Source organism: Bipolaris victoriae, assembly GCF_000527765.1.
Source record: "Bipolaris victoriae FI3 unplaced genomic scaffold scaffold_10, whole genome shotgun sequence".
NCBI classification, from domain to species: domain Eukaryota; kingdom Fungi; phylum Ascomycota; class Dothideomycetes; order Pleosporales; family Pleosporaceae; genus Bipolaris; species Bipolaris victoriae.
In genome coordinates, this window is record NW_014575382.1 from 336783 (window position 1) to 364299 (window position 27517).

The 27517-nt window shown below is 51.6% G+C and overlaps 6 protein-coding genes across 6 annotated transcripts; 4 read left to right on the forward strand and 2 right to left on the reverse strand.

Moving 5' to 3' along the window:
* Positions 1-636: 636 nt before the first annotated feature.
* On the forward strand, positions 637-3924 carry COCVIDRAFT_23284 (hypothetical protein; the record flags this gene model as incomplete). The annotated part of the gene is made up of 1 exon (XM_014705121.1): positions 637-3924. The coding sequence occupies one exon, from the start codon at positions 637-639 to the stop codon at positions 3922-3924; it is 3288 nt and encodes a 1095-aa protein (XP_014560607.1).
* Positions 3925-6210: 2286 nt separating this feature from the next.
* On the reverse strand, positions 6211-7992 carry COCVIDRAFT_23285 (hypothetical protein; the record flags this gene model as incomplete). Its single annotated transcript, XM_014705122.1, has 1 exon — positions 6211-7992. One exon carries the CDS (start codon positions 7990-7992, stop codon positions 6211-6213), a length of 1782 nt encoding a protein of 593 aa, XP_014560608.1.
* Positions 7993-9973: 1981 nt separating this feature from the next.
* Positions 9974-11250, reverse strand: COCVIDRAFT_34373 (hypothetical protein; the record flags this gene model as incomplete). The annotated part of the gene is made up of 2 exons (XM_014705226.1): positions 9974-10995; positions 11073-11250. 2 exons carry the CDS (start codon positions 11248-11250, stop codon positions 9974-9976), a joined length of 1200 nt encoding a protein of 399 aa, XP_014560712.1.
* Positions 11251-13629: 2379 nt separating this feature from the next.
* Positions 13630-14482, forward strand: COCVIDRAFT_88884 (hypothetical protein; the record flags this gene model as incomplete). Its single annotated transcript, XM_014705227.1, has 3 exons — positions 13630-14224; positions 14252-14357; positions 14422-14482. 3 exons carry the CDS (start codon positions 13630-13632, stop codon positions 14480-14482), a joined length of 762 nt encoding a protein of 253 aa, XP_014560713.1.
* Positions 14483-16749: 2267 nt separating this feature from the next.
* Positions 16750-22862, forward strand: COCVIDRAFT_23287 (hypothetical protein; the record flags this gene model as incomplete). The annotated part of the gene is made up of 4 exons (XM_014705123.1): positions 16750-16754; positions 16812-16838; positions 17023-22482; positions 22541-22862. 4 exons carry the CDS (start codon positions 16750-16752, stop codon positions 22860-22862), a joined length of 5814 nt encoding a protein of 1937 aa, XP_014560609.1.
* Positions 22863-26180: 3318 nt separating this feature from the next.
* COCVIDRAFT_88530 (hypothetical protein) lies at positions 26181-26996 on the forward strand (the record flags this gene model as incomplete). Its single annotated transcript, XM_014705228.1, has 1 exon — positions 26181-26996. One exon carries the CDS (start codon positions 26181-26183, stop codon positions 26994-26996), a length of 816 nt encoding a protein of 271 aa, XP_014560714.1.
* Between the last annotated feature and the right edge of the window lie 521 nt (positions 26997-27517).

The following is a 27517-nucleotide window of genomic DNA, read 5'->3' on the forward strand; positions in this document are numbered from 1 at the left end:
CATAGGCGCATCGCCGGCCCAGTCGCTCCTTCCCTCAGGCGCTTAGTCGAGGATCTGGTATTCTCGCTCCCATTCACCACCACCACTGCCACTACTGCCACCACTGCCGTCGCCGCTGGCTACTAGGTAAGCTGCGTCTTCTCTTGTCCCCATCACCCCTGTACCCTATGCCCTCGCTCTCACCCCCTGCTACGCCCTCTCTGAGCCTGTCTCGACCACTATGCGTGTCTGAGCCTGGCATTGTCTACCTACGGGCAACCGTCACCTGGCGACTACTGCCTGCTGCTTGCTCGACTATACTCAACCTCTCTTCCGCACTTGACTCTGTCTCAAACCCGGACACACCGTTTTCAACCTACACCTCCCTCTCCCTCTCCCTCTCCCCCGTTGCATACTTCACGTTTCGAAACACATGCGCTTGTCATGTTTACCCTACCCACATCACCACATGGCGCTGACAGTACGGCGTTGAAAAGGCCTTTCTCTACACCTAATTCTTCTTTCTCTTCCAACTCTCTTGAGCAGTCCCTTGCGACTTGCTCCAAATTACCCTCCATCTTACCTCCAGCTCCTCGTTGGCCTCGACGCGCGCGCTGTCCACCTCCCGCAACCCAGACGACACTTCCCGGATTCACTATGGTGCAGACTAGCTCGCGATCGTTTATGCCCATGCCCTCGTTCGGCGCTGTATTCGGGGGAGAACACCACAACAAGGGCCATGCAGACGGGAATGGCGTTAATCTAGTGCGGCCAGCAACAAGCCCAACCACATCCTCGAGCGCGCCATTCTCCTCGTTTCACATTCACACCGAAAGCCGGGAAAGCAACTCGACAACCTCGTCCGACAACTCGCCCACCACTACCATCTCAACCATGGATTCGTCGTCTGTGACCGACCCGTCTCCGGGCGTGTCGCCCGAGTCGCCTCTTGGAAGAACACTCGCCCCTTCGTCATGTGTCGCTGATTTCAGGTCAAGAAGGACAGAACAGCCGTCTGGAGACTCAAGTACATTTTTCGAGCTACAACGCCCAACAACGCCTGCGAAGAAACCACGGAATCTCAAAAACCTCGGCATCAACACGGCATCTTCTCTGAGCAACCTGCGAGCGCACACCCCGGCACCTATTGCGGTTGCGCCAAAAGAGAAGAATAGTTCGGCACCTCCATCACCACTGTTCATCAAACCGCCGACACCACCCAAGCGAAGACCATCCAATCTGAGCCTGACGATATCGACACCCGGCAGCACGGACAACAAGCCAGTACGACTCCTCATACCTTCAACCCCATCCTTCAACCGCCCGCCCCTCCGTCACTTCCAGTCATCCCCTTCCTTGCCGTTATGTTCACCAAGCGTAAACCCGTTCGGTGGTATGCAGTTGCCTCCGCGTCCTGTTGTGAACAAACCAACTGGTCTTGCCGAAGTCCCCTTTGAAATGGAAGAAGAGGAGGACCAGGAGCCAAACTTTGATGTCCCCCAATCACGCGAGGAAAAGCCAGCAGCATACCCCAACGGTCCCATCTGCATATACGAGGCCGGTGTATATCTCTACTTTGAGCCCACAGCTGTACAGGCTACGACTTTCGATGTCATTATCAACGTTGCAAGTGAAGTCAAAAATCCCTTCACTGCACCATCGGGAGAATCACAAAAGGACATCGATGCCAGACGCGTGGATGGCCCACCGGCGGAGAACATTGACTTTGCTACCCTTTCGCAGAGACCAAAGCAATCCTTTGGCATGGGCGATAACTCTCCAACGACACCCAAAGCCACGGCACCAGTCATGCAGACAATACAGCCACGAGAGGTTGTCATTGACGGCAAGACATACAAAACACCAGAGTACATCCATATGCCATGGGAGCATAACACCGATATCGTGCCTGACCTCCACAAGCTCGTGCGAATGATTGACGAGCGGGTACAGCAAGGGAAACGCGTACTCATTCATTGTCAGTGTGGTGTCAGTCGTTCTGCCAGTTTGATTGTCGCCTATGGTCTGTACAAAGATCCTCAAATGAGCGTGCAAGAAGCATACGACAAGGCGAAGAAGCGAAGCAAGTGGATTGGGCCCAACATGAACCTTATCATGCAGCTTCAAGAATTCCGCAACAGCTTGCTGAGGCAGAACGAGAGCCGCTCGTATCACAATCAGGGCTATGGTCGACGATCTGCTGGTCTTCCTTCAGGATCGAACAAGTACTCTTCGTATGATCGAGACGGTGGCTCAGGATCACGTACTCCGCGCACGGCACCGCTTCCTCCTGACTGCGACATGACCATGCAACGTGCTAGCACTGGAAACATGATTGCAATTTCTCCAGGTCCACTGTCTGCACCCACTGGTGCTTTCTCACCCGGTTTCCGCAGATCATGGGATTCTAGCCCATTGCATTTCGAACTCACATCTCAGCCGGCCCCGACCACCACACCATACGTCGATCCCAAGGGCCAAGTTGTCCCTATGGTCTCGGTGACTAGCAATGATGTGCCGACCATACATACTGAAGATATCTCCAGTGGCGAAGCACAACCACAGTCACCCGACGATGTCCAACCCCCCTCATTCCCCAACTTTTCCCGTCAACTTCGATTACGACCCAACCTTGGCATCGACGAGGGTGCCTCATCTAGAACGGAAGAAAGGCTTTTGGCTCCTATGCAACCATCTAGCTTTGAACCCTTGAGGTCTCCTGCTGTCGCAAGTTTCAACATACCCACTTTCCCATCTTACGATACAGCAGACTCCGGGATCATGTCTCCAATCAAAACATCATTTGACAACTCTTGGCCAGCAGGCTATGATCTGGATAACGAGGAACCTGATTCTGCTCCACAGGCAATGGATGGCGTAATCCCAGGAATTTCACCACGCAGCTCCAAGCTTGACATGTCTAAAGCTATGCAGGACGATGCCAATGAATCTTACGGTCCCTTGTCATCACATGGTACTTCATTCCATCTTGGTCAACCGGCACCTTTCAAGGACCACTACGACAATGACGACGCAAAATCTGCAGAAATCGCTTCCCCAGTGAAGACTCAGTTCTCCGATGATGTCTTTACTAGCACTAACGATCGTTTGGAGGAAGAGTCAAAGTCACCACGTGCTACCGAATTCCACATGACTCCGTTGAAGCCCAGGTTAGGAGACGAGGATCCCTTTGGCTTGACTTCACCAACTAGAGCGGATTTCAATCCTTTCGATAGGCCGAGCAGTATTGCCACTATCAAAGCCCTTGAAACGGAAGATCGGAGACCCTCATTCCAGGCCATCCTACCGCCTGCCCATCAAACTTTTAATGGCTTCGCATCCCTGGATGGTACAGCACAAACGAATACTATTTTCGAATCTTCAGTCCCGCTGAATATGTCCGCATCGAAGCAATTCCAGTTGGCCGGACCTCGAGTAGACAGTCACAGCAATTCACCGGCGAAGCAAGTCCTAAACCGCGGCGGTGCGCATACAACGACCCCATTTGCGCTCCCTAAAGCACCAGCCACCCCTCGGACCCCGAGCGAAACCTTCCTCTCTACTCCCGGAAAAGCCATTCGAACAAGGTTTTCATCTCCAAACATGAACGAGCAACGGAAATTACAGAAGCTGCAAACCGAGATCGAATCGAAACTGCCAAGGGCAGCGGTTCCTCGACATGCTGCAGACGACATTGACGCTCTCATGTCACCCCGTGCAGAAGAATTCACTAGGAACCCCTTCCGCTTTGAACTGCAGAGCCCTGGTGAAGACGCAAGCCCGGTTTCATCAAACGGGACGATCAAGGATGGCCGAAACGGCCATACTGCATGGGAAGACCCGATGCCGCGGCACTGGACGCCTGAGAAGGCCACTGCCGATCCCCGAAGTCCTGTACAGACTGGGGTCAGCCCAATTGTCCGCAACATTTGGGATGTGCTATGAGGAAAAGCGGAGACATTTCGAGAGCCTAGACCTGGATTCGTAAAGTGAAGTTCCAGTTCAATGACTCGCTACGGATGTTCGGGAAGTATACCCGATATCAAGGCTCAGTTACCCCGACCGCCAGGCCAGAAATTTCGCAGTTTCTCGCAGAGGAATTTCTCCTTCTCTCGGAAATTGCGACGCCACCAATACTGAGCGTTTGAACTTTGGATGGCCTCAAATCGCATCAGCTCGTCTTGCAATTTGACAACATTTGTAAGACGTTTTGTTTGGATCGACAGCCCCGACAAGTACCATCAAGACAGTACCGACCTCTTTCTTCTTTTTGCGGTCAGCTTTTCTTTGTGTCAAGACTCTGTTTCTCTTTACAAGCCCGTCTTTCCAAAAACGGCTTCAACCATTTGTGCCTTGTGGGGGACTAATGCGCGTTGAGTTACGCAAACAAAAGTGTAATGTCCTAGTTTCTAGTGCCTAGTTCCGCCAACCCTCCACGGCCTTCCACTCATTTTTTTTGTCAAAGCATCCCCTCCTCTTTTCTCTCTCACTCTCTCACTCTCTATCTCTCTTGTTCAAACCAGCAATCATCACTACACTCTCGCTGCTTTGTATATCTATGTCATACCTTTTTCTCCTTTTTTTCTTTATTGGTTTGATCCCCCTCAGTATCGATGTTACGAGCCATGCAAAGCGCTGCACCCCATCCAGCGGAAAGTACATACCCCCCCAATTGTTTTGGGGTTGTATCCTTGGTTGTTTTTCCTTTGTGTTTTTCCTCCTTTTCTTCTTTACTATCATTGTTTTTTGAATCTGCTTGGCACATCCTCATCCAGCCAGCAGTAGGCGTTTTTTTGTGTTTGTTTGGGGGAAATTCTTCGCAGGATAAGGGGGGTTTTTTTTTCTTTAGGAAAGATGGAAAGTAAGGGAAAGGCTCGATCTGGGAAAGGATCTTATTGAGTTAGTTTAAGTGTGTGTGTGTGTGTGTGTGTGTATCTGGATAACTTTATTTAAGGGGGTTTCCTTTTTTGAAATCTCCTTTTTGCCTACTTTATTACCCCTCGTCCTCTTTCTCTCGCTGTGCTGCTATGGATCTCTATACCCAGGCGAGGCTAAAGGTAGTACTACCCAACTTTTTCTTTGTTTCCTTCTTCTTTTTGGTGGCAGAGAGGAAAGGGAAGGTGCAATTGGATGGGGCTGTATACATGAATGGAAATCCACATAGTTATACATTTACATACTACTACACATGAGTTGCACGTGATGAACTTGATGCTTACGTGACTGTGGATTACATATGTTACACTACATGTTACTTTAATAAGCAATATCGTAACCTCAGCATATCTAGTTTGGAATCCTTTTTAGTCAGCGGAGGAGATTAGTTTGCTGATGCATAATTTGAACGTCATCAATCTGCAGACAACGACACGTGAGGTCAGCAATTGTTTTTTTTTTCGTTTCTTGTAATCACTTTGAAGCCAAGAACATGGCACATGGTTCGGAAAAAAGCGTGATGGCAATTCTATTCTGGCAAAAACTACATACGTTAGTTTCCTCCTTTGCATCGTCGCGAGACTACAAGGTGTAAAAAAAAAATGGTAATGAAAGAAGGAAGAAGAGGATTCGGCCGTAATAATGGTTTATATAGTAGTAGGTTTGTAAATGCCCTCGAAAAAAAGGAAGACACAAAAACGTGCAGAAACGACAGGTGATTTTTCGTTGGACTCGTGCACGTACATGAGCCTCTTGTAAAAAGCGAGAGTGTGGACATAATGCTATGTCCCGCGCTCTCCCTTACCCAGTATTGGAAGAAAAAGCGAGTGTGAGAAAGAGAAAACTCGCGTCTATGAAGAAGAAAAAAGAAAAGTCAAGCTGGTTGACTTTTCTTGGGCCCCATCGAGCAACCGACAATCGGTTGAAGAAGAAAATAAAAAGCATTTGAGCGAAGGTGGGGAAATAAGACAGTAATCGAAAAAAGCAAAAAAAAGATAAACGAAGCACAAGAATATGCACCTTGGGGTAAGGGAGGCGGGGGTGGAGGTTGGAGAGAGACTGGGACCCAACGCAGCACTTGCGTGGTGTCGTCAACAAAAAAAGAAAGTACACACACTGTGGAGTTGCTTTAGAAAGCAACTCGACCCAACCTTAAACGCCAGTAAAAACAAAAACCAATAAATGCAAAGAACCCGGTAAATGTTATACCCGGGTTTTGTGGGGGTATCCTGGGGCAAATGAATTGCCCATGTATATGTTAATGAGGTAAAGTTATTTCTCACTCATTCACAATGCCTAGTAGACGTATGTTGCAGTCCTGCCCAAAGAAGGCTTAGTAGAGTATCCTTTGTCAGGCTCGCCGGATCTGGGAGCCCATCTGACATCTTCTGGGCCATATCGGCGACTGAACTGCACATCGTTGGGGTCGAAGCTAGGCTGGCGTCCAATTTCTCCGTAGAGCTTAGGTCTTCCAGAACGTCCGCGATCTTCGGAGCCACGAACAGGCGATACTGTACGGTACGACTCGTTGCGGCTCGGCATGGATGGGCGCGGCGCGGTCTTGTAGGAAGTGGTGGGCTCTACCGGACGATTGGCGCCAATCGGGGGTTTGCCGATTGGCGATGGGGATGGCGACCGTTGGTAGCGTGATGGTTCGCGTGGCACGTGACGAGCAGCGGTTGGAATTTCATCCGGGCGGACAGAGACACCACCTCCACTAACCGGGTAATAATAAACCTTCTTAGTGCTGCTGGGCGTAGTCTGCTGTACCGGTGGGATGGTGGAGAAGGTATCTCTTTCGGGGTTGGCATATTGCTCAGAAGTAGTGGCTTCGCGTAGACCAGAAGATCGAGGCGCAGTTGGCTCCTTCCTGCGCGAGGACGATGGGTGGATGGGCATCGTCGATGAGCGGTGGAAAGCTGGTGGTGCAGGGGGCGGCGAAGTTTCAGTACGTCGTGGTAGTCGTTCAGTGTAAGAACGCTGGGGAATTCCACGTCCAAGCTCAATGGGCGACGATGTCGAGTGCTTGAACATGGGAGGACGCCTCTCTTCAGTGCGCCTCTCCTCAGCCCAATCCACGACCTCGGGAATGCCACGATCAGTTCGATCGGTTTCGCGACGCGACATTGAAGGGCGATCCTTGTTAGGCCTAGCAGAAGACCTACGCACAGGAGCCTCTGCGCGAGAAGACTCGCGGCGGGAAGAGCGGGGTTCGGCGGCATAGTAATCGCGCGAGGATGCTCTAGCAGGCATAGGACGAGATGACGTTATCTCCTCTTCAACCTGCGCACGCGACTTGTGCTGATACCGAAGTGCCTCCTCGGCCTGTACGCTCATCTTGCGGTGAGTGGGCAGGGTAGTGTGGCGTGCCTCTTCGTAAGATCGGCGCTCTTCAGCAGCCTTGCGTCGAGCATCTTCTTCAGTGCGAATCTTGTATCCAGATTCGTGGCGCGCCTTTTCGTCGGCTGATGATTCACTCTCAGCAGATGCGAATTTGCGGTCGCTGCGGACTTCCTTGGCACGTGCCTTTTCACGTTCTGATCGACCGCGGTCTTCCTTGGCATATCTGCTGCTTTTTGAAGACTCTTTTTCGCGGCTGGACCGGGGTGGCGCAGTCGGCTTGGATGTGTAAGTTTGGTGGTGGGAGCGTTCACGCTCACGCTCGCGTTCTTGATAACGGCTGGCATCGTCACGCGACGATTGAGGTGCGCGGTACTCGGTGGCGTATCGCGTAGGGCCATTTGCAGTAAAAGACGAACCACCAGGTGTTGGGACGTCGAAGCGTGCAGTCCTGTCGCGTGGCGCAGCGGCTTGTCTTGCGGCCTTTTCCTTGCGCAGCTTGTCAAGCTCGAGGACTGCGTGGTAGTGAGCCCGCTTTTCGTCGTCGATGAGACATTCGTAGGCTTGCTGGATGCGGTGAAACTCCTCCTGCTTCTGCTCCTTCAATGCGGGATCTGTGACTTTGTCGGGATGGCACTTGAGTACCAGTTTGCGGTATGTGGACTTGATGATCGCGGCGGTAGCACTCTTGTCGAGGCCGAGGGCCTTGTAATGGTCGGGCGTGGGATCCAGGTCCATGGTGTTTGTGTGTATGTGAAAGGGGTGGTGGGGGGGTTGGAGGGGGAAGTAGTGCTAATCGATTGCGCGGTGGGGCTTCGCGTATGCTTTATAGAGAGCCCGTCGAGGCGGTAGGGCGACTGTTGGGCTGGCACAGGCACGGGGGAAAAGTCAATGCAGCCAATGCCTGTGGCGGAGCTGGGATGGATGGGATGGACGGCGTGGCTGGTATGTATACGCAGACAGGCAGCGCCACAATTTAGGGGATAGATAGCGAGAGAGAGAGGCCCGGAAGGCGCTTGGTGGCGAAGGGCTTTAAGGAGAGTCGGGTATGTGGTGCGTGAGTGCGTGGTGCTTGGGTGGTGAGAGCGGAAGACGGACAGCGGACAGCGGACGGCGAACGTGTCTGGGCAAGGGGGGATGACGAGGATGGCTGGGCCGGGTTACTTTCGCTGACCTAAGGAAGAGTGGACCGAGCCGCGAACACAGACGCTCGCATCGAAGACCCCAGAAGGTCGTAGTGATGGCGAAAAAAAGGCGGATTAAACAAGCCTGACAAAGAAAGTGTTTGTGCTTGGGACGCCAGTAATGAGGCTGTGTTGTCTTGTTTTCTTTTACTTTTTCCTCTCTTGCGGCGCAACAATGCTTTCGATTAGCTGCCTCGTGGTTGCCCGGCAGCGCTGCTCTACGGGTGCGGAATTGCGGTGTGGATGCTGCGACGTCACCGTTTCAGCGACGCCAATATGCTGCTATGCCAATAAAATGCGGCGGGCAATGGTTGGCATCGATCGCACGCCGTCGTGGGTGATGATGGCGATGAAGGGGAGAGTCACAGAAAAAAAACAGGGCAGTCGAGGGAGGATGCGGACAGACGGACAGCAGTATGGTCAAATCAGTCAGCCAGCCCGCAAGCAGCTGGGGCGTTGCGGTTTACTATAACGCTGCGCCAGGATTGCTGAGTAGGCCGGCTCTAGGAGACCCCCCTGGCGATGCTGCGGCTGGTGTGTATTGCCTCGCGCAAGCATGACTGGCTTACCCAAGTTTGCGCGGGTGGTAGTGGTCCTGTACTCAGGGCTGAAGGCTGTCACGGCACCGCGTGCTTTCGGCTTCCGTCCGCCTTCTCCTACACCTAGACCAGGCCCTTCCGTGGGGCCATGCCATCGCATCGCGCAAGCCGCCGCCGCCGCTTCACATGAGCATGCTGCACGTCGCATCGGTCACGGCGCCTAGGAAACATCCAGTCCAATCACGCCCACCAGCGGCCACATGGTCGTTTGAGACTTGGGGCTCCATGCCATCTGACAGGATTATCCCCTCAGCCGGCATGACTTGCGAGGCCCAGCAAGCGAGCCAGAACGGTCAGCATCCCCGCTGAAGACACTTTGCAACACACAGCGAATCCACGCCGCCGTCCTGGTCACAGATGGAGCACACTGCAACCGAAGGCACACGGCCGGCTCCCCGTCACGCCCAACACCCAACCAGACCTGTCTTCGGCCTGACCAGTCCTCTGAGACAAGCTCATGCCGAACTCTCAACCACCCGTCACCAGGTCTTGGTCGCCCTAGGGCACCACAGCATGACTGCGCATCCTCCGCACCGCAGCTGGCTCATCGAGGGGCCCCCCGGTGGGCCGTCAAAACTCGGGTCAGGGCACGGCGCTTGCGTCGCCAGGCTGACGATTTTTTGTCCCATGTGAGATTTGTTCCCACTCGATCCGTCCCGAATTGGCACATGTTAGGCCCTGGCGTGGTTGGACGATAAGATACACCTATGCGGGGTGAGGCGGGGCTCTTCTGCGTGTCACGCCCAATAATGACATATCCTACCCACGGGCTCCTGGCGAAGCAGGTCCCTCTACGTGGTCCTCCACCATTGCGCAGCACAACTGGCGACGAACATGTCTTGTGCACACGAGAGAACAGGTGCTGGCCACCAGGCATGATATCATGTCCGACAGGTACGCTGCACTACACATGTCATCCCACATCAGCCACCTCATTCACTCCTCATCTGGACACTTCCATACGGGCACTTGAACGTCGACTACGATCGGCTTATGGTGCCCAGTAGGCTTTCCAGCAATCCTTGGGCCCAGGTATGCTGCGTTGACCACTGTCGTTGTCTCAATACGCGCCGTCTCTGCACCTCCAAAAGCCCGACCCGTCCTGCATCCATCGTTGAGACATGCATGTCCTGCATTCCTCAATTGTTTACTATGGTTCTCTCCTCTCCACCACGCCTCATTATTCTCAAGGGCAATGCCAGTGAGGCTTGACGTCGGGACAAGGTTCCCATCACCGGATGGGGGCTGACGCCATGTAACATCCGGCGCAAGAGATGCATCAGCCTGGCTTCTCATAGTACCATCTTGCATCGAGTCAGACATGCTTTGACGTGGCAGCCCTGTATCGCAGCCCAAGTCGCGCCCTGCTATCGACTTGATGGTCAAGTCAACTAAGGAGATTTTGTTGCTAGTTTGCCCTGGATCGCTCCAGAATTCTACGCTTTGCACTAGGCTACCACTATCGCTCTGTGTGGCTTGGTCCAAGGGCTGAGTCCTCCACCGTACTGTCTCGACGCCTCGTCCTTGATGGATATGACCGCAGATGCTCAACTTGGGGCGGATCTTCGACAATCTTCGTAACAAAGCTGGGCACCCTTCTCTGCCGTCTCTTGAAGCTTCTGCCGATCCATCGCAATGTCCTTTTGGCGGTGTATGAGTCACGACAATGTCTACCCCATCTGGAATCTTATTCCATACGTCTTCAGCTTCCTCTGCTCGGTACTGGAAGGCCCAATTCGCTTGTTGGGGTGTATACGGACTACCGAATACCGTGAACCGTGTTCCCGGTCCGTTTGGTGAGGTAAGCTCGACCGTAGTAGTGGTATGCTCAAGGTACGTAATCGACTTTGACTCGACCAACAATTTTTTGCACGCCGTGGGGTCTTGGTCGCCAGGCCATTTCCACGAGCCCTTGTTTTTGTTGAAAAACGGCGCATCGAGTGTGATTTCGTGATTACCTGCTCAGGAAGGAACAAGAGAAAAAAAACTCATCAGCCCCACCAACCATTTCAATGCAGACAGGAATGTAAATTACCGGCAACCACAATTTTTGCTTCAAAATCTTGCCTCTCTATCCATTCCACAGCTTTTTTTAATTCGCTATAGCTCCCCTGATTTGTCAAGTCGCCGGCGTGGATGAGCACGTCACCGCAAGGTAGCTTGGGTGTCTGGTTGTGTGTATCCGATACGCACACTATGCGCGTTTTGCGCATGCATGGTGTTGAAACGGGTGCGGGCATTTGCTTGGACACGTGTGGGGTGGTTGCAGAGAGGGAGGGGTTGTAGTTCGGGTGGGCACCAACCAACTACACCTCAACCAAGCTAATCCCTCACCGACATTAGAAAGGACAAGATCGAAAAAAACTTGAACTTTTCTAGCCAATAAGGCTAGAATGCAATATAGGAATAGAAAGTAGACGTGGTGAAAGAAGAGGGAAAAAAGAGGGTTGGAAATCAAGATCATGGGTTGTGCATACGTCATACCTATACATCACTTCCCCCCCCTCCCCTCTCTGCCATTCTAGGCCCCGTGGGTACCTGACATCCCCCCCCCCTCTTCAGCCTCACGAGTCTTGCAAAATAGCAGTGGCATCATATTGCTTGTTCCCGCCCGCAAGTCCCTGAAGTGATGGACAGGCACACCCGTCTGTGGCAAACGGACAAAGCCCCTTTGTGATCGTCCTGGTCTATCTTTCTCCCGGGCACGAGGGAGGGGAGGGGGAGGGGCTGTATTTGCTTGTTGTCGCCGCACCTCGGCCTGTTGACCCTTTTTTTTCCTTCGCCACCGCCACCCCACCCACATTGACGCCAAGGCTTTCCGAGTAACTTGCCGCGTGCTGCCCGCTGTCAAAGTTGTTTGGTTCAGGGTTGAAGATGCAAGTCATTAGCTTTTTTTTCGTTTTCCTTTTTCTGCGGCAGATGTGGAGGGAGGCGTGTGTAGGGGTGATCTTTGGTGGATGTAGACTAGTGTAGTTTGTTTCAGAAAACGGGCATTGTAACGTCACGTGTGGGGCTGGAAAGATGTGGGTTATAGGGGGGTCACAGGAGGATAGTCTTTGTTGGTTCGTGGCGTAGCACTGACAGTGCATCTGGGGTACTAGGAACTTTGCTCCTTTTTGGGAGTTAGTGTATAGTACTTTGTGGAGAGGGAAAGGGGTCATTGTAGGATATAGAGTTTTGTGCTGTATGTAATAGAATGAGAGATGCTGCAAAGATTTAAAACTAAGACGTAGATGAGACATGTGTATAGACTTAGTAATAGGATCTTTTGTTTGTAATGGTTCATATCGTTGAACATAGAAGACCTGTTTTGTTCTTCATGTATCTGATTGTTTGTGCATTTCTAGATTCAAAATCCTAATTCCCTTCCAGACGCATGTACAAGGACAGCTTATGAAAATGTTACAATTTAACTTATCATGAAGTCACCGCACTTCACAGGTATCTAGCGTACATATTATTCTACCAGCAACTTAGCATATCACTGTTGCCAAGGGCAAGTCTGTGGTAGTAATGTTTCTAGAAGCACACTTGTGTCATTTCGAAGGACTTACAATCCGCTAGCTAAACAAGCATACTAGTAACACATCATTGGTCAAATGAGCAGATATGAAGATACTACATTAACTTTTGAAGTATTTCTAGACCGACGATATCCATCTAAAAACATTAAGCTGATGTATTATCGTTGAACAAAGAACATTTAGCATGAATAATGTGGATAAATCTAGCAGATATTTGCAAATGCTGCCGACTTTGTAGGATTAGACAAGTGATGGAGCAAAATTTATGCTCGTCAACTCACCGAAAATGGATTATTTCTTGGTAAACCTGTTTTCAATGAGTTGTGTATTTGAATAACAACAGAAATACCGCATAAAACTCCTCAAACGTTATCAAGATAGTATCCAGGCTGATACAGTAACTTCCGGTATACGCCTTACCCAGCCGTCTCCCATCACGTTGAAACGCGATATCAGAGCCATGTTATCTAAAAGCGTGTATCGACTCTCTGATGGTTTGCACAGCGTTTTGTTCTCCGTTCAACCCTGTGATTGGCAAAGTCCAAATCATGATTGGTACTAAAAGCGACCCACCAACTTTACATTGGGTAAAGTACCACTCAAGTCAGGCCAAGCAACCACTTTCACACTCACTTTAGCTTGAAGAAAGAGTGAATAACTGTACGTGGAGGGGGTTCGGCCCACGAAGGGCAGTCGCATGGTGAGAAAAGCTAGACCATCCTTCTTGCCTTGCTCACCTTCACCCACAGTCTCAGCATCGCGCTAAAACCTCCACCGTAGCATTTATTCAATTTTCTTATCTCGCTTTTTGCGCGGCGAGGTATAACACCATTCGCAATCCGTATTCTTCCACCATCCAACAAGATCCATCGTTTCCCTTGGTCTAGCAAATATCTGGTATGGGATAAATAGAATCCGCAATCGCGCATCAGCTTGAAACTGACAAATATTTCAGCATTCTCACTTCTTTTTCCAAAGGTCCACCCACAGACATCGCACCGCTATCTTACTTATACTCGAACTTTCCCACTGTATTTCCGCGACGATATAAGAACAAACGGCCCAAAGATGGATGCGACTGGCAACAACACGAATAACTTGGAATATCTAGTATACGACAAAGACGCTACCATTGTTAACCCTTCCACAGCAACGCGACCGACACCAATCCAGCCTATTACCACGATCGTGCCCGTGCTAGACAGGACTGCATACAATGAAGCCGAAGAGACAGAAGGTAGCGAGAGGACACTCGACTACGTCCGAGTCCAGCTCAAGACCTTGCAATACCTAGCATCCCTCCCGGCAGACATGCTCAACGGACAGCAAGCATGCGAGTGGACGCAAATGATCTCGCCAACGAATTTCAAGCCAACAGCACAAGAAGCACTGCGTCTATGCTACTACCTGCGCTCCCAAGGCTTCGACACGTTTGCCACGTTCAAGCGCGGATACATGAGACTCTATGTTGCAAACCAGGAGTCGTACACGCGGAATCCACGTGTCGACGTGCTGTATTGGAAGCAAGATGTCACGACCAACGACGTCAGCTATCAGTGCTCTCCCAGGACACCAGGGCTAGTAGTAGGAGGCAGACGCAACGCTGCTCCGATGATACCACTACATTCCGCTGAGGGTCAAGCGCTTTACGACTACTACCACCGTTTCTATGAAGAGCAACGAATGGAAGAGCAACAAAGGCAAGACCAGCGTACGCTAGATAGCCTTGCGACTCTCGCGTCTGCAGCAGAAATTCGGTTGCAAAACTTGGTCGCTGATGAGAATCCTGATCTGGGGTACGTAGCCCCCTCATGTTCCTTCACGCATATTCTGGTAGTATGTACTAAAAGATTAAAATAGTGAAATAGAAGTCACCCTTATGCAACTGGAAGAATACCGCGCACGGCTCCGTGGGGATTAGTATATCCCTAGGTGTAATGGTCTAGTTGGAGACGCTCTAAGGGTGACATGGGTTAGATGGAGAGGACAAGTGGACGAGTTGAGGAGGGTACGCGCGCTCTGGGGGGTTTCCATGGGTATACGTCGCGCGAGTGTTTGACGGTGTACTAGGGGGTTTTTTTTGGATGGATGGATGGGGCTTGGCTGCGTTTTCCTGGGAAAGAATGGCCTTTTTCAGGGGTTGACTCTTTTTCACCTCGGGTATGTATGTACCGCTGATAGGCAAATGGATATGCAGATAGTATGTGCACCGCGGTACTGGATAGCGTAGCGTAGGTACCGAGGCTAATGACAACGGAAATAGACATATGGATGATAAGTACGCATAGTGGCGCTAGGCGGCCACAAAAGGGCTGCCGTGTAAGAGAAAACAAGGTATACAGTAGTCAGATGCTTGCTATGCTTGGCGCACATGGAAATCAAGTTTTCTAGAAGGTAACTTGTTCCCGCGCACCCCCCCTTAGCAGGCATGAGCACGTGTACACAAAGTATCGGAAGCCAGTGCTTCTGTTCCATTGTTAGTTGAGCGCGAATTACGAAGAGTGGACGATGCATGACAACACCGGAAAAGCTCTGATGGCGGTGCATGTCGTTGTGTTATGCATGGGGACGCCTGACTAGTCAGCAATCACCAAGTTTATATATAAGTATATATGTACACACGGGTAGAGTCATGCTGCGGATGCTGTGTAAATTTTATTAAGGGGGGGAATCCTGCGTGCTCAAGAGTATCTGTCGTCAATAAAGTGTGGCGCGTGTTAATCAAGTTGTTGTTTGGGAAAGGACAGATGCAAGACGCAAGACGCGGATGCTCACAATATAAGCCTTGGCAACCATCTGTACCCGGCACGGACGCGTAGCGGACCGCTGTCTGCAGCCCACACGGACCAGATTACCAATGATACGATGAACCAAATTGTCTGGTACGGAGGGCGTTGACCTGCATGTTGAACCCAGCGCGGGAAATTGAGCTCACGGACACGCCCTTGGCAGAGAGCTGATTGCGGGGAAAGACAATGGGATGTTTTGGCCCATGGGACAGAGAGGGCTTTGGCACAAGGGCGGTAATAGGAATATCATAGGGAGCGCAGGAAACCCGACAAAATAAAAGCAGGGCAAGGCAACGACAAAGGATGGAACAAGAGGTTGGTCGATATATCGATGCAAGTATGCGCTAGGTGCAGCGGCGCACGTAGATCAGTTGGCCAAGCGAGAGGTAATCGGGTGTGCGCGACGCGCTCACGACGCGGGGGGCCCGTCCGGTGCATCCGGCAGCTGTGGTGATGGGAAAAATGAAGAATGGAGGATGGATGTTTTTTTGTGTTTGCAAAGTTGTTGTTGTTGTCGTGCGTGAGTGGGTGTGGATGGAGATGAGACTAGCAAGGCAGAGAGATAGGGATTTGCCGTTTGCAGGCTGCTGCTGCTGTGGTGAGCAGCGACGATGCAGGGCTTACTACTGGCTGGCTGGGAGCCCTGTCAGCGACTCCCGCCGAGCTGGAACGGATGACTGAGTGGAAGTTTGAGACGAAGAAGGTAGGCGTGGGTGTCGAGGGGAGAGGGGGAGAGGGGAGAGGGGAGAGGGGAGAGTGATGGGGGTTGGGATGTAGATGATGGAGAATGAATGGGTGGTCAAGGGCGGATGGTGGATAGAGAAGCGGAAGGTGGTGGTGGTGAGGCGTGGGCAGGCGCGTTGGGGCGGTGATGGAACTGGGCTAGTGCGGCGCAGAGGCCACCTTGTCACAGCCAGGCTGATACAAGGCGCCGAACACAGATGTGAAGAGACACAGCAGGCTGATGGAAGCGGCGCAGAGAGGCAGCGCAGGCGTAGAGACACTCTGGCTCTGGGTGCCTGCGAGCAAGACGCGCTCGTCGGCGCCGTTGGAGGTCGCGAAAAATTTCCTCTACTCCCTGAAACGGGACGCACGGACCACAGCACTAGCCCGTTCCTGGTGATGATCCAGCCTACTTAATGACCTGTTCATTCTCTTAGATAGGCCCGCAGCCCACCTTCTCCGACGCGCTCGCGGCACCGCATCGAGTTACCATCCCGTCACGTGACTACTCCAGTGCTGCGCCCACGGCACCCCCCGCCACAGAGGCTTGTGTGTGTGCCTCTGTGTTTGTGTGTGCACTTGGTGCGCCTTCGATGGCACTCGCCTGCGGGCCCATAGTAGTAATTTCTAATCCCTCTGGCCGCGCGCCCATAGCCAGACCCACCCGCTGGTCACGATGAGGTTTGTCGCATATCCCACGGCTGCTGCTGCATGCATGTCGCGCTAACCCTGCCATAGTGCCACCAGATTGGACCGTCTCGTCACGTAAGTGCACCCGACTCCAGCTTTGCACATGGCTTTGCACCCCTTCCCGACAACGCCAGAAAGAACAAACATACTTGCCATGCCCCTCGCATACCACGCCCTGCCATGCACCCCCCCAACATGGCATTGCCCCTCTTGTCCCCTCTGACCCACCCTTGTCGCCTGCTCGCTAACCCGCGCCAAGGCTCCTCGAGACTGGCAGCACAGCATTGATCCGCAACACAGCAGCCGACCAACTTGCTGACGTCCAGAAACAACATCCCGATGAACTGTTCAACCTCCTCACCCGTGTCATCCCTTACCTGAGGTCAAAGAGCTGGGAGACTCGAGTCGCTGCTGCCAAGGCCATTGGCGGCATTGCCGCTAACGCCGACAAGTTTGATCCCAATGCTGATGACGATGATGCCGATGAATCCAGCAAATCCAGCCTCAAGTCCGAGTCGAATCACAATGTCAAGTCCGAAGATAGCAATGGCGCCGTCAAGAAAGAAGAAAACGGCGACGCTGTCTTGCCTCCCCTCTCCCACGGACTCGATCTAGCTACCCTCGACCTGCCCTCCATCCTCAAGTTTGGTAAAGTCTTGGCTTCCTCTGGTGCAAAGGAGCATGACTACAAGCTGGCTGCCATGGACCCCGCCGAGCGCCTGGAGTACCAGAAGAGTACCCTCCTCAAGCGCCTTGGCTTCGAGGGTCCATGGACCGAGGACCTCTCACCACCTCACGAAATCATGCCTCAAACACCCGGGCCCAAGACGCCTGCACCAAATCGCATCGACACAAATGTCCCACGTGCCGACAGCTCAAATCTAGCCTCTTCTCCTCCCCCTGCATTGGCCACGCCCAACGGCCAGGGACTAAGTAAAAGGCAGCAAAACGCCCTCAAACGCAAGCAAAAAAAGAATGCTGCCGGGGGTGCTAACAAGGTCCAAATCGTTGATTTTAACGCAAACTCACGCAAAGATTCACAGTCAGATGCAGTAGAAACCCCCAGTCGCCCCCATCCAATTGCCCTTAAGCTCGAAAAGACCGAGAACGGCGAGGAAGGCGACAGTGGTGTAAACGACTACTTTTCGCTCGAGCGCAACGGCGGAGACGACGACGCAAAGTTTGTCAAGGAGTTCAAGGGCGCGCCCGTACCCGAAAAGTCGTCGTTTCAGGCCGAGGCTGTGGAGGCTGGGCTAGAATGGCCATTCGAACGTGTGTGTTCGTATCTTGCTGTCGAACTTTTTGACTTCACCTGGGAGGTCCGTCATGGGGCTGCCATGGGTCTTCGAGAAATCCTCCGTGTGCACGGCGCCGGCGCCGGCAGGCGGAAAGGGCTCACTCGAGCCGAGAATGATCAGCTCAATCAACAATGGCTCAACGACCTGGCGTGTCGCATGATCTGCATCTTCATGCTCGATCGCTTTGCAGACTTCACTGGTGATAATGTCATTGCACCAATACGTGAAACTGCAGGACAAGCACTCGGTTCCTTGCTGCAATACATGACTGGCGACAATGTGCTGGCAACTTTCAGAGTTCTCAATCGCCTAATCATGAATCAGGACTTACCTGTTGACACCAACCCTCTCAGTGCACCCTGGGCCCTTTGTCAGGGTGGCATGATTGGCTTGCGGTACCTTGTCGCTGTGCGAAACGATCTGCTCCTTCAAGATGGTACTTTGATGGATGGTGTGCTCGCTGCAGTCACCAATGGCCTGAGTAATGACGATGATGATGTACGAGCCATCAGTGCCGCAACGCTAATCCCCGTTGTAAAGGAATTCATCGAGATGCGGCCCAAGGCACTCGAAGGATTGATGAATGTCGTCTGGTCATGTCTCTCCAGCTTGCAGGATGATCTCAGCGCTAGCACCGGTTTCATCATGGACTTGCTGGCTAAGCTCTGCGGTTTCCCTCAAGTGCTCGAGGCAATGCAAGCAAACGCTCGCCAAGACCCAAGCCAGTCATTCCACGAGCTCGTCCCTCGCCTCTTCCCCTTCCTACGACATACCATTACTAGCGTTCGTGCGGCTGTGTTGCGTGCACTAATCACATTCCTCAATATTCAGAGCCAAGAATCAGATGGCTGGATAGACAGCAAGGCGTTGCAGTTGATATTCCAGAACATCTTGCTCGAGCGCAATGAAGGCGTTCTGAAGCTCTCAATGCAGCTTTGGAATGCCGTAGTTGCAAGCTTGGGTAGTCAATTACCCAACCATCTGGAGCCCGTATTGGATGCGATTGTTCCCCTCACCCTTACCCCCATCGGAGTCTCTCGTCACCCCATTTCCCTGGACAAATCGCTTCTTATCAAACCTTCTGGGCAAGCCATGGGACCCCCACCGAACACCGAGACGAGCCGGAAATCGACACCGCCCGATGGCGCCGAACCAGCCCAAAAGAGGAGAAAGAAGTCCCGCCCAGGAAAAGACGACATGGCAATACCAGCACCATCCTCTCAATCTCACAACGTCGACGGACACATGATTACTGGAGATCTGGAACTCATTGGAGCAGATGTCATGATCAGATCCAGAACCTCCGCAGCCCAAGCTCTGGGAACAGCCATGGGTGCCTGGCCCGAAGAATCGCGACTTCAGGCTTTCAAGTCCAGGCTGGTAAGCCCACTGTCCTCGCCAAACTCCACGACTCAATTGACGGCTGCCATCATTATCGAGGAGTTTGGAAAGAACCTGAAAGCCAAGGACGCGTTGGCCGAGTTGTTCGTCCAACACCTGCTGCCCATGGTAGAAGGCGAGAGACCTCTAGCCTATGAGGATCTTGTGCCAAAACTCCAGATTGTTCGCACGCAATGTTCGTCGTTGCTCCATATCTTCCAGGAAGCACACGTACAGAACCTGCCAAACCTTTCAACTATCGTCCAAGGATTACCATTTACAAACAACTATGCTTTTGGAGTTGCGGATGCTGAAAAGCTGGTCACTGTGCAATATGAGAAGCTAAAGAAGGCTATGACACCTTCCTCGCGTATGATCGCTGCAGCCAACCTAGAGACGACGCGCAAAGAAGTAGAGGCCAGCATTCAGGAAGCCAAGAACATCAAGGAAGAGCGCGATATTCGAATCAAGGCCGCTGCTGCTGGCGCACTTGTGGCGCTTGACTCGCCTCCCAAGAAACCATCACCACCTATCAAGGCTATGATGGATAGCATCAAGAAGGAAGAGAATGTGGAATTGCAAAAACGTTCTGCAGCTGCAGTTGCCGGTTACATTGTACACCTGGTCAATGGCAAGAGATCGGGCGTCGTGAACAAGGTTGTCGGCAACCTGGTCAAATTCTACTGCATGGAGACGGCAGAAACTCCCGAATTCGCTGGGCAATCGCACATTGAAACCGGTATCCTGACGCTTAAGAAAGACGAAGACGTACGGGACCATCCAGACGCTGCTCGATTTGCAGAGGAGTCACGGGCTGCGAGAATCACCAAGCGTGGTGCACGCGAGGGCCTGGAACAGGTTGTTGAACGTTTCGGTGCTGAGGTTTTCGAAAAGGTGCCCATTCTGAAGGACCTGATTGAGCGGCCGATCAAGGAGGCATTCACCGAAGCGTCGCTGCCCCCGCAAATCTTCAATGAAGACGGTGTCTTTGGACAAGAAGTTGTCGATGGCCTGTCGACTTTACGCGCTCTGGTAGGCAAACTGCATCCAAGCGTGAGAAGTTTTGTCAAGGAACTCCTTCCACTCATTGCCAGGGCTTTACAGAGCAAGCTGTACGTATTGCGGTACGCAGCTGCTAAATGCTTTGCGACGATTTGCAGCGTCATGTCTGTTGAGGGTATTACAATGCTTGTCGAGAGTGTGCTGCCAACCATTAGCGATGGTGGTAACGTACATGCTCGCCAGGGAGCAATCGAGTGCATATACCACCTCATCCACGTCATGGACGATGCAATCCTGCCATATGTCATCTTCCTCATCACTCCTGTCCTTGGACGAATGAGTGATTCAGACAATGACGTCCGATTACTCGCCACAACCAGCTTCGCTACACTGGTCAAACTCGTACCACTCGAGTCGGGTATTCCCGATCCACCAGGTCTTCCAGACTCCCTGCTCAAAGGCCGAGACCGAGAGCGCAAGTTTGTTGCTCAAATGCTAGACGCCAAGAAGGTGGAGCCTTTTGAGATTCCTGTCGGCATCAAGGCAACGCTCCGTTCCTATCAGCAAGATGGTGTCAACTGGCTGGCATTCCTTAATCGGTATAACCTCCACGGAATCCTCTGTGACGACATGGGTCTTGGTAAGACTCTACAAACTCTTTGCATGGTGGCTAGTGACCATCACATGCGTGCTGACGAGTTTGCCAAATCTGGAGATCCAAACTTCCGTCGCCTACCGTCTCTCATTGTGTGCCCGCCCACCCTGTCTGGTCACTGGCAGCAGGAGATTCGCCAATATGCGCCTTTCCTTAGCTGCGTTGCTTACGTAGGCTCGCCACCAATCCGAAGTCAGTACAGGAACGACCTTGACAAAGTAGACATTGTCATCACTTCCTACGACATTTGCCGCAACGACGCCGATATCCTCAAGCCCATCAACTGGAACTACTGTGTCCTAGACGAAGGACACTTGATCAAGAATTCAAAGTCAAAGACAAGCCAGGCTGTCAAGCAGTTTCAGTCCAACCACCGCCTCATTCTCTCCGGCACGCCAATTCAGAACAACGTCCTTGAGCTGTGGTCTTTGTTCGACTTCCTCATGCCAGGTTTCCTTGGTACCGAAAAGGTCTTCCAGGAGCGTTTTGCCAAGCCCATTGCTGCATCTCGGTTTGCAAAGAGCTCGTCAAAGGAGCAAGAACGGGGTGCTTTGGCAATTGAAGCTCTTCACAAGCAAGTGTTGCCCTTCCTCCTTCGTCGTCTCAAGGAAGAGGTTCTAGATGATCTACCACCCAAGATTCTACAGAACTACTACTGCGATCTTTCCGAGCTGCAGCGCAACCTCTTTGACGATTTCACCAAACGTCAAGGTAAAGAAATCCAGTCCAAGGCTGGTAATGCCGATCGTGAGAGCAAGCAACACATTTTCCAGGCTTTGCAGTACATGAAGAAACTTTGCAACTCACCTTCGCTTGTTGTCAAGGGCCCCACCAACAAGGCATACGAGTCAACTCAACAGTACCTCAAAAAGCACAACACTACGATTGACGATATTGCGCACGCACCCAAGCTCGGGGCTCTCAAGGATCTGCTTGTCGATTGTGGTATCGGAGCATCAGACGTTGTCAGCGACAAGTCGGCGAATGCGAACGGCGACTTACCCGAAGCTGTCTCCCAGCATCGCGCTCTCGTCTTCTGTCAGATGAAGGAGATGCTCGACATGGTGCAGCATAATGTGCTCGAAAAGTTGCTGCCATCCGTTCAGTTTATGCGTCTAGACGGTGGTGTTGAAGCCACCAAGCGACAAGAAATTGTCAACAAGTTCAACACAGATCCGTCTTACGACGTCTTGCTTCTTACCACTAGTGTCGGTGGTCTCGGTCTCAATTTGACTGGTGCCGACACCGTCATCTTCGTCGAGCACGATTGGAACCCGCAAAAGGATATCCAAGCCATGGACCGCGCGCATCGTATTGGTCAAAAGAAGGTAGTCAACGTCTACCGCATTGTTACGCGCGGTACCCTGGAGGAGAAGATCCTAAAGTACGTATCCATCTTTTCCTGAAATCACATGGTCACAAACGCTAACCCTCGTAAACAGTCTCCAACGATTCAAAATCGACGTTGCCTCGACAGTTGTCAACCAACAAAACGCCGGTCTGCAGTCGATGCAAACGGATCAGATCCTTGATCTCTTCAACGTATCTGCTGACTCAAACGATCCTTCTGCCTTGCCTGCACCGCCTTCAAACGCCAAGGACGACGGCACTGGCATCGACGAAAACGACGCTGTCGATGCCACGGGCGCGCTGAGAGAAAAGGGCAAAAAGGGCTTCTTGGATGAACTGGGCGATCTCTGGGACGAGAAGCAGTACGACGAAGAGTTTGACCTTGATGGCTTCTTGGGCAAGATGAAAGCTTAGGGTTTGAAAGAAAGACAATTGGGCGACAAGAAACCACTTGGGTAGAACAGGCAAAATGTTTGAGTGTTTGAAGCAAAAAAACTCTGTCTTGTTTTGTCACAGGAATTTGGGGCGGCGTTTCAACGGTGTTTTTCTTTTCTTCTTCTTTTTCTTTCTGACGTCTTATTGATTGTATGACGTAAGGGCTGGGCGGGCGGACGGACGGATGGACGGGGCAGATGCGAGACCAGTTGCGTCGGATTCTTTTCTTTTCTCCTTTTTTTTTGCTTTTCAAACTCGGCTCTTTACCCCGAGGCAAAGGAGACGAGAGCGGAGAGAGCTACCGAAGTATGCGTGTGCGTGTCCGCGTATGTGTGTATTAATTAGCATGGCGTTTTGAGCGGGCATTTTGGGTCGCGTTGGACAAGTTTTGGCTTCCCTCCCTTCTTCCTGTTTTCTTTTTCTTTTTTGATGGGATGAAGGGGGGCCCAATGGGAATGTATGCATGTATGTAACTATGTATGTATCGAAGTAAAGAGGGAGAGTTGGGTTATGTGTGTATGGAACAGTTGGGATATATGAAATGCTTTTGTTTTTTTGTATGACGTCTTTGTGTTCTTTCTTTTGTCTTTCTCGCTATCTATTTGTGTGGGGTTTGGCGATGGACTTCGACATATGTCGTTGTCTCATATACAAAGTCCGATTGTGAGGGCATCTGATCGGGTACTTGAAAGGTTTTGTTTGCCGTTGGCGATGGAGCTGTGACAACGGATATATATATATATACATGCTTTTTTCGCTGGCCATGTCGTTTGGGACGCTTTATGGGATATCGTAGGGAAGCTATCAGTTACAGAATCTACAAAGCCCAACTGTGTCTCCGTGCTGTGGGGGTGCATTGCCGTTTCTTAGAGCGTGGACGTGTGAGTTTCCATGTTGCATGAATATACCCGGGAAGACGATACGGAAATCCACTGGTATGGTTCCGAGACGCGCGTTTTGTGTGTACAGAAAATAGCAGCTGTAGTGTAGCGATGAATAAACGTCTGGTTGGGTATGCTTTTGTTCCTGAGGTCAAATGTTCACTGTGTGAAGGGCGTTTCCGATTAACAGTCATAGCCTCAAACAAAGCTCTCATGAAACCCAGAGATGGACACAGCGACTGTAAAACTCTGGCTAATATGGGTTTTTGTTCATTTCATCCGGCATGCCGTGGCCGCGCGTCATATAGGCGGGGATCCTTGGAGATGGCCAGGCGTAGGTTCACAGAGATTGTACAAAGGGAACGGGAACCGGCACCAGACTATGGAGTTTGCACCCTCAAAGGAAAATGTGGAGTGCTATTTCTTTGGTTCCCATTAGAATGTGTCATGTCCCTGTTAGTAGTAATGCCTACGTCAACCATTGGGTTCCATTGGACTTGGGCATGGAGCTGCTGATGTCAGCAGGGCCATTTCATACGGTAAAGACTTGCTTCTGATAGGATGTCCTTCCAACTGGTGAGTAAGGTAGATCTCAGAATGGTATCAGAGGGATCCTGGAAACAACACGCGGCCAGCCAGAGAAAGAAGAAGATCGGTCCAGGGGCTTCACTGCAACCAGGATGACTTGGAATTAAGTTGTAGCAAAACAAAGGAAAGGGCTGGCAACTGGAGGCTCGTTATGTCACATGGCGCTTCTCAAAGTCCACAATTGATCCCAGACTTGCCCATCGCAATTAGTTTTCTGGACTTGTTTTAGTTGAATCGGTACGCTGGGTGCGCCAGGTCGAGCCTCAGAAGTCAATCGGATTGTGCAACTGGCCACTGACACGGTATGATCAATGGGAATGTTTGGAAGATCTCCCGGTATCCGCCTCATGGTGGGGTATTCCGGAATGGCACACTCATACCTGGAGCCTTGCCTGCCCATGGATTGTGAGAGGAATTCCTAGGTATGATTCTCCAAGCTGGAATGCCAATGACGTCATCGGAATCTGAACTCAGGGGAATGCTTTTTGGCGAGTGATCTGTGGATGGCTCTTGGGAACCCCTGGTATTACGCACTCGTCCATGTAGATGGTAATATTAAAAGGTGGATGCGCCCGGTCATGGCAACGCTTAGATGAGATCAGCAAGGGCCGAGTGAAATTCCGATACGTCGAGTCTGGGTATTTGGAAACATGAAATCTCGACGGACTGACACTACGCATTCCAAGCGCATGTTGAATGCAACGTAATGGTGGTGGGTGGGCCGGGAGTGGAGGTACGAAGTCGTTGTTTCAAGGCAGGTGATGATCGTTTGGTCAGCGAAACCTCGGTGATGCCTGTAGCGTCAGTTAGCTGTGTCAAACATGATGTCAGCGGAGAAGTATAGGGAGGGAACAGGGCTTCAGATATGGAAGAGAGGATTTGCTTGTGTTGTGAGGCGAGCTGTTGGGTAAGACAAAAATCAAATGTCAACGGGTGTGCGAGACGTACAAGGCAAGTGTGGGGCGGCCCCTGTTGATCAAGGACGCTTCAGGAGGGGCCTCCCGCTCATTGCGCACTGATCGCGTCGTGTGGGTGGTGTACTTACGTACTAGTACCTACTCTAAGTCTCGTTATCGCAGCACGGCACTGTTCTTTCCGCACGGTTCCGAGTTTGTTTGTACAAGTGCCGGTCGTAGCTTCTCCGAAGGGTCTGTGTGACTGTTGCCGGTGTGCAAAGCAACTGGGTCCACACGGCAAAAGAAATATACTCGAAATCTGACAGTCCGGGAAACGTGGAGGATAGATCTTGTCTGATGGGCATTAGATCCTCGCTGTTCTTGTAGTAAACGACTGAAGTACCATCCCACATCTCTGACGATGCGCCGTTGTTCTTGCATTATCCACGAATTGATTGTGCACAACACCACAGATGCAAATGCAACACCAATCCCCTCCGGCTAAGTATCTTTTGGCAGCCACCACCGAAACCTTATCAAGGAACCATACCCCTCATGCAAACATTGGGTTTTTTTTCCTTTTCCTATACACATGGACAATCACTGTTGTTTCCTCTAAAAGTACGAATATTTCTCCGAAACTAGGCAGGCCGTCACCACTGATAACATAATAACCCAAATCCAAATGTTTGACTTGGTAGCCAAAAATTTACCATTTGAGTAGAGCAGAGTGGCTTCGGCGCCTCGGCGGCAAGATAACAACATACAATGCATGTCGGCAGCATGCAAAGCATATGGGAAGTGACAGATGCGAAACCAAGTTCAAGTCCGTAAGCGCTCAATAGGTACAATATATCGGCCAAAAGTCCCACAATGGAGAGCAGACAGCTCATCCATCTTTCCAGCTTTACCAGGCTTAGTGTTGCCACACCATGAAACTCTCTGTTGCTTTCGTCGCTGCCCTTGCCAGCTCGGTCCTAGCCATAGGTATACAGGCCCGGGTCCATGGAAACTACCAGCACCTGTCACAGCCCTCAACCCAAGACAGCACGGTCTTGAGGGTACAGTGCAGATCCATTACGAGGGATGCAGAGAACGCAAACCAGGTAGTAACTCGAGACAACTGGGCGGGTGCCATGCTCTCCAAGAAGCTTTGTGCGGGTAACTTTGCCTCTGCCACGGGGCGTTTTACGATTCCGATACCCAAGCACACTGGCGCCTCGAACGATACAGAATGGGGGTCCGCATGGGTGGGTATTAGCGACTACACCTTTGAGTCTCAACTACAGGGTGGTGTGGACTGGACGGTTGAGAGATCCGGCAAGGTATCATACACGGCATGGTACGAGGGGTTCCGTTACGAGCCGTCTTATCTGGACGATTTCAACGTTACAGGCGGAGATGAGATCCAAGTGGATATAGCGACTACATCGACTACCACGGGGAATGTTCGATTGATCAACATCAGCACTGGCAATAATATCAGCATGGATGTGACATCGCCTCCAGACACTTTCTTGACCAGCGACAATGCAGAATGGATCATGGAATACTTTTCCGGTGGAGGGCGTTTGGCGCTGGCAGACTTTGGGAGGGTGGTGTTCACAAATGCTAGTGCCAAGATGAGCACTGGTCGGGTGGAGGATCTGAGGGGTGCTACGATTATCAAGATGGTGCTGGATGACAAGCTAGTTGCTGATAGTGTTATCGATAGCCTATCGCAGATTGCAATCAAGTACGTCAAGTAAGAAGAGCTGACAGTCTGGCTACGAGGGAAACGCATTGAGTAGTGTCACTATTTAGTTCAAATGAGCAGCATGAACGTACATAATAATGATAATAATCAAAGACCAATCGCTATGCAGATGTGACCTATAGAGCAGAGTGGCGGTATTGGACATTAGTGAATCATCTGACCGTCTGATTTCGGCTGCAAAGGAGGACCAGGGTGGGTGCCATGACAGGTCCAAAACGGCAGACTGTTGGCATGGAGAACCATACGATCGACATTGATTAGGTGACAGGGGTGGAATGCAACGGGCAGGGGTGTGGACACAGATGCTATTGCCGATGGCCAACCGGGATATTTTTAACTTTGAGCACAGTATTCTGGCTGAATGCAGGCGTGGGGCACGTGTTGTGAGAGCATCCGAGGCGGTCAGGGAGCCGACAACAAACGTCGTTGGTTGGGGTGTGTTCCGCCAGGCCAAAGAAACAAGAGAGCCGCTGGGCAACGAGCAGTGGGAACGATGACGACAGCCGGCGACGA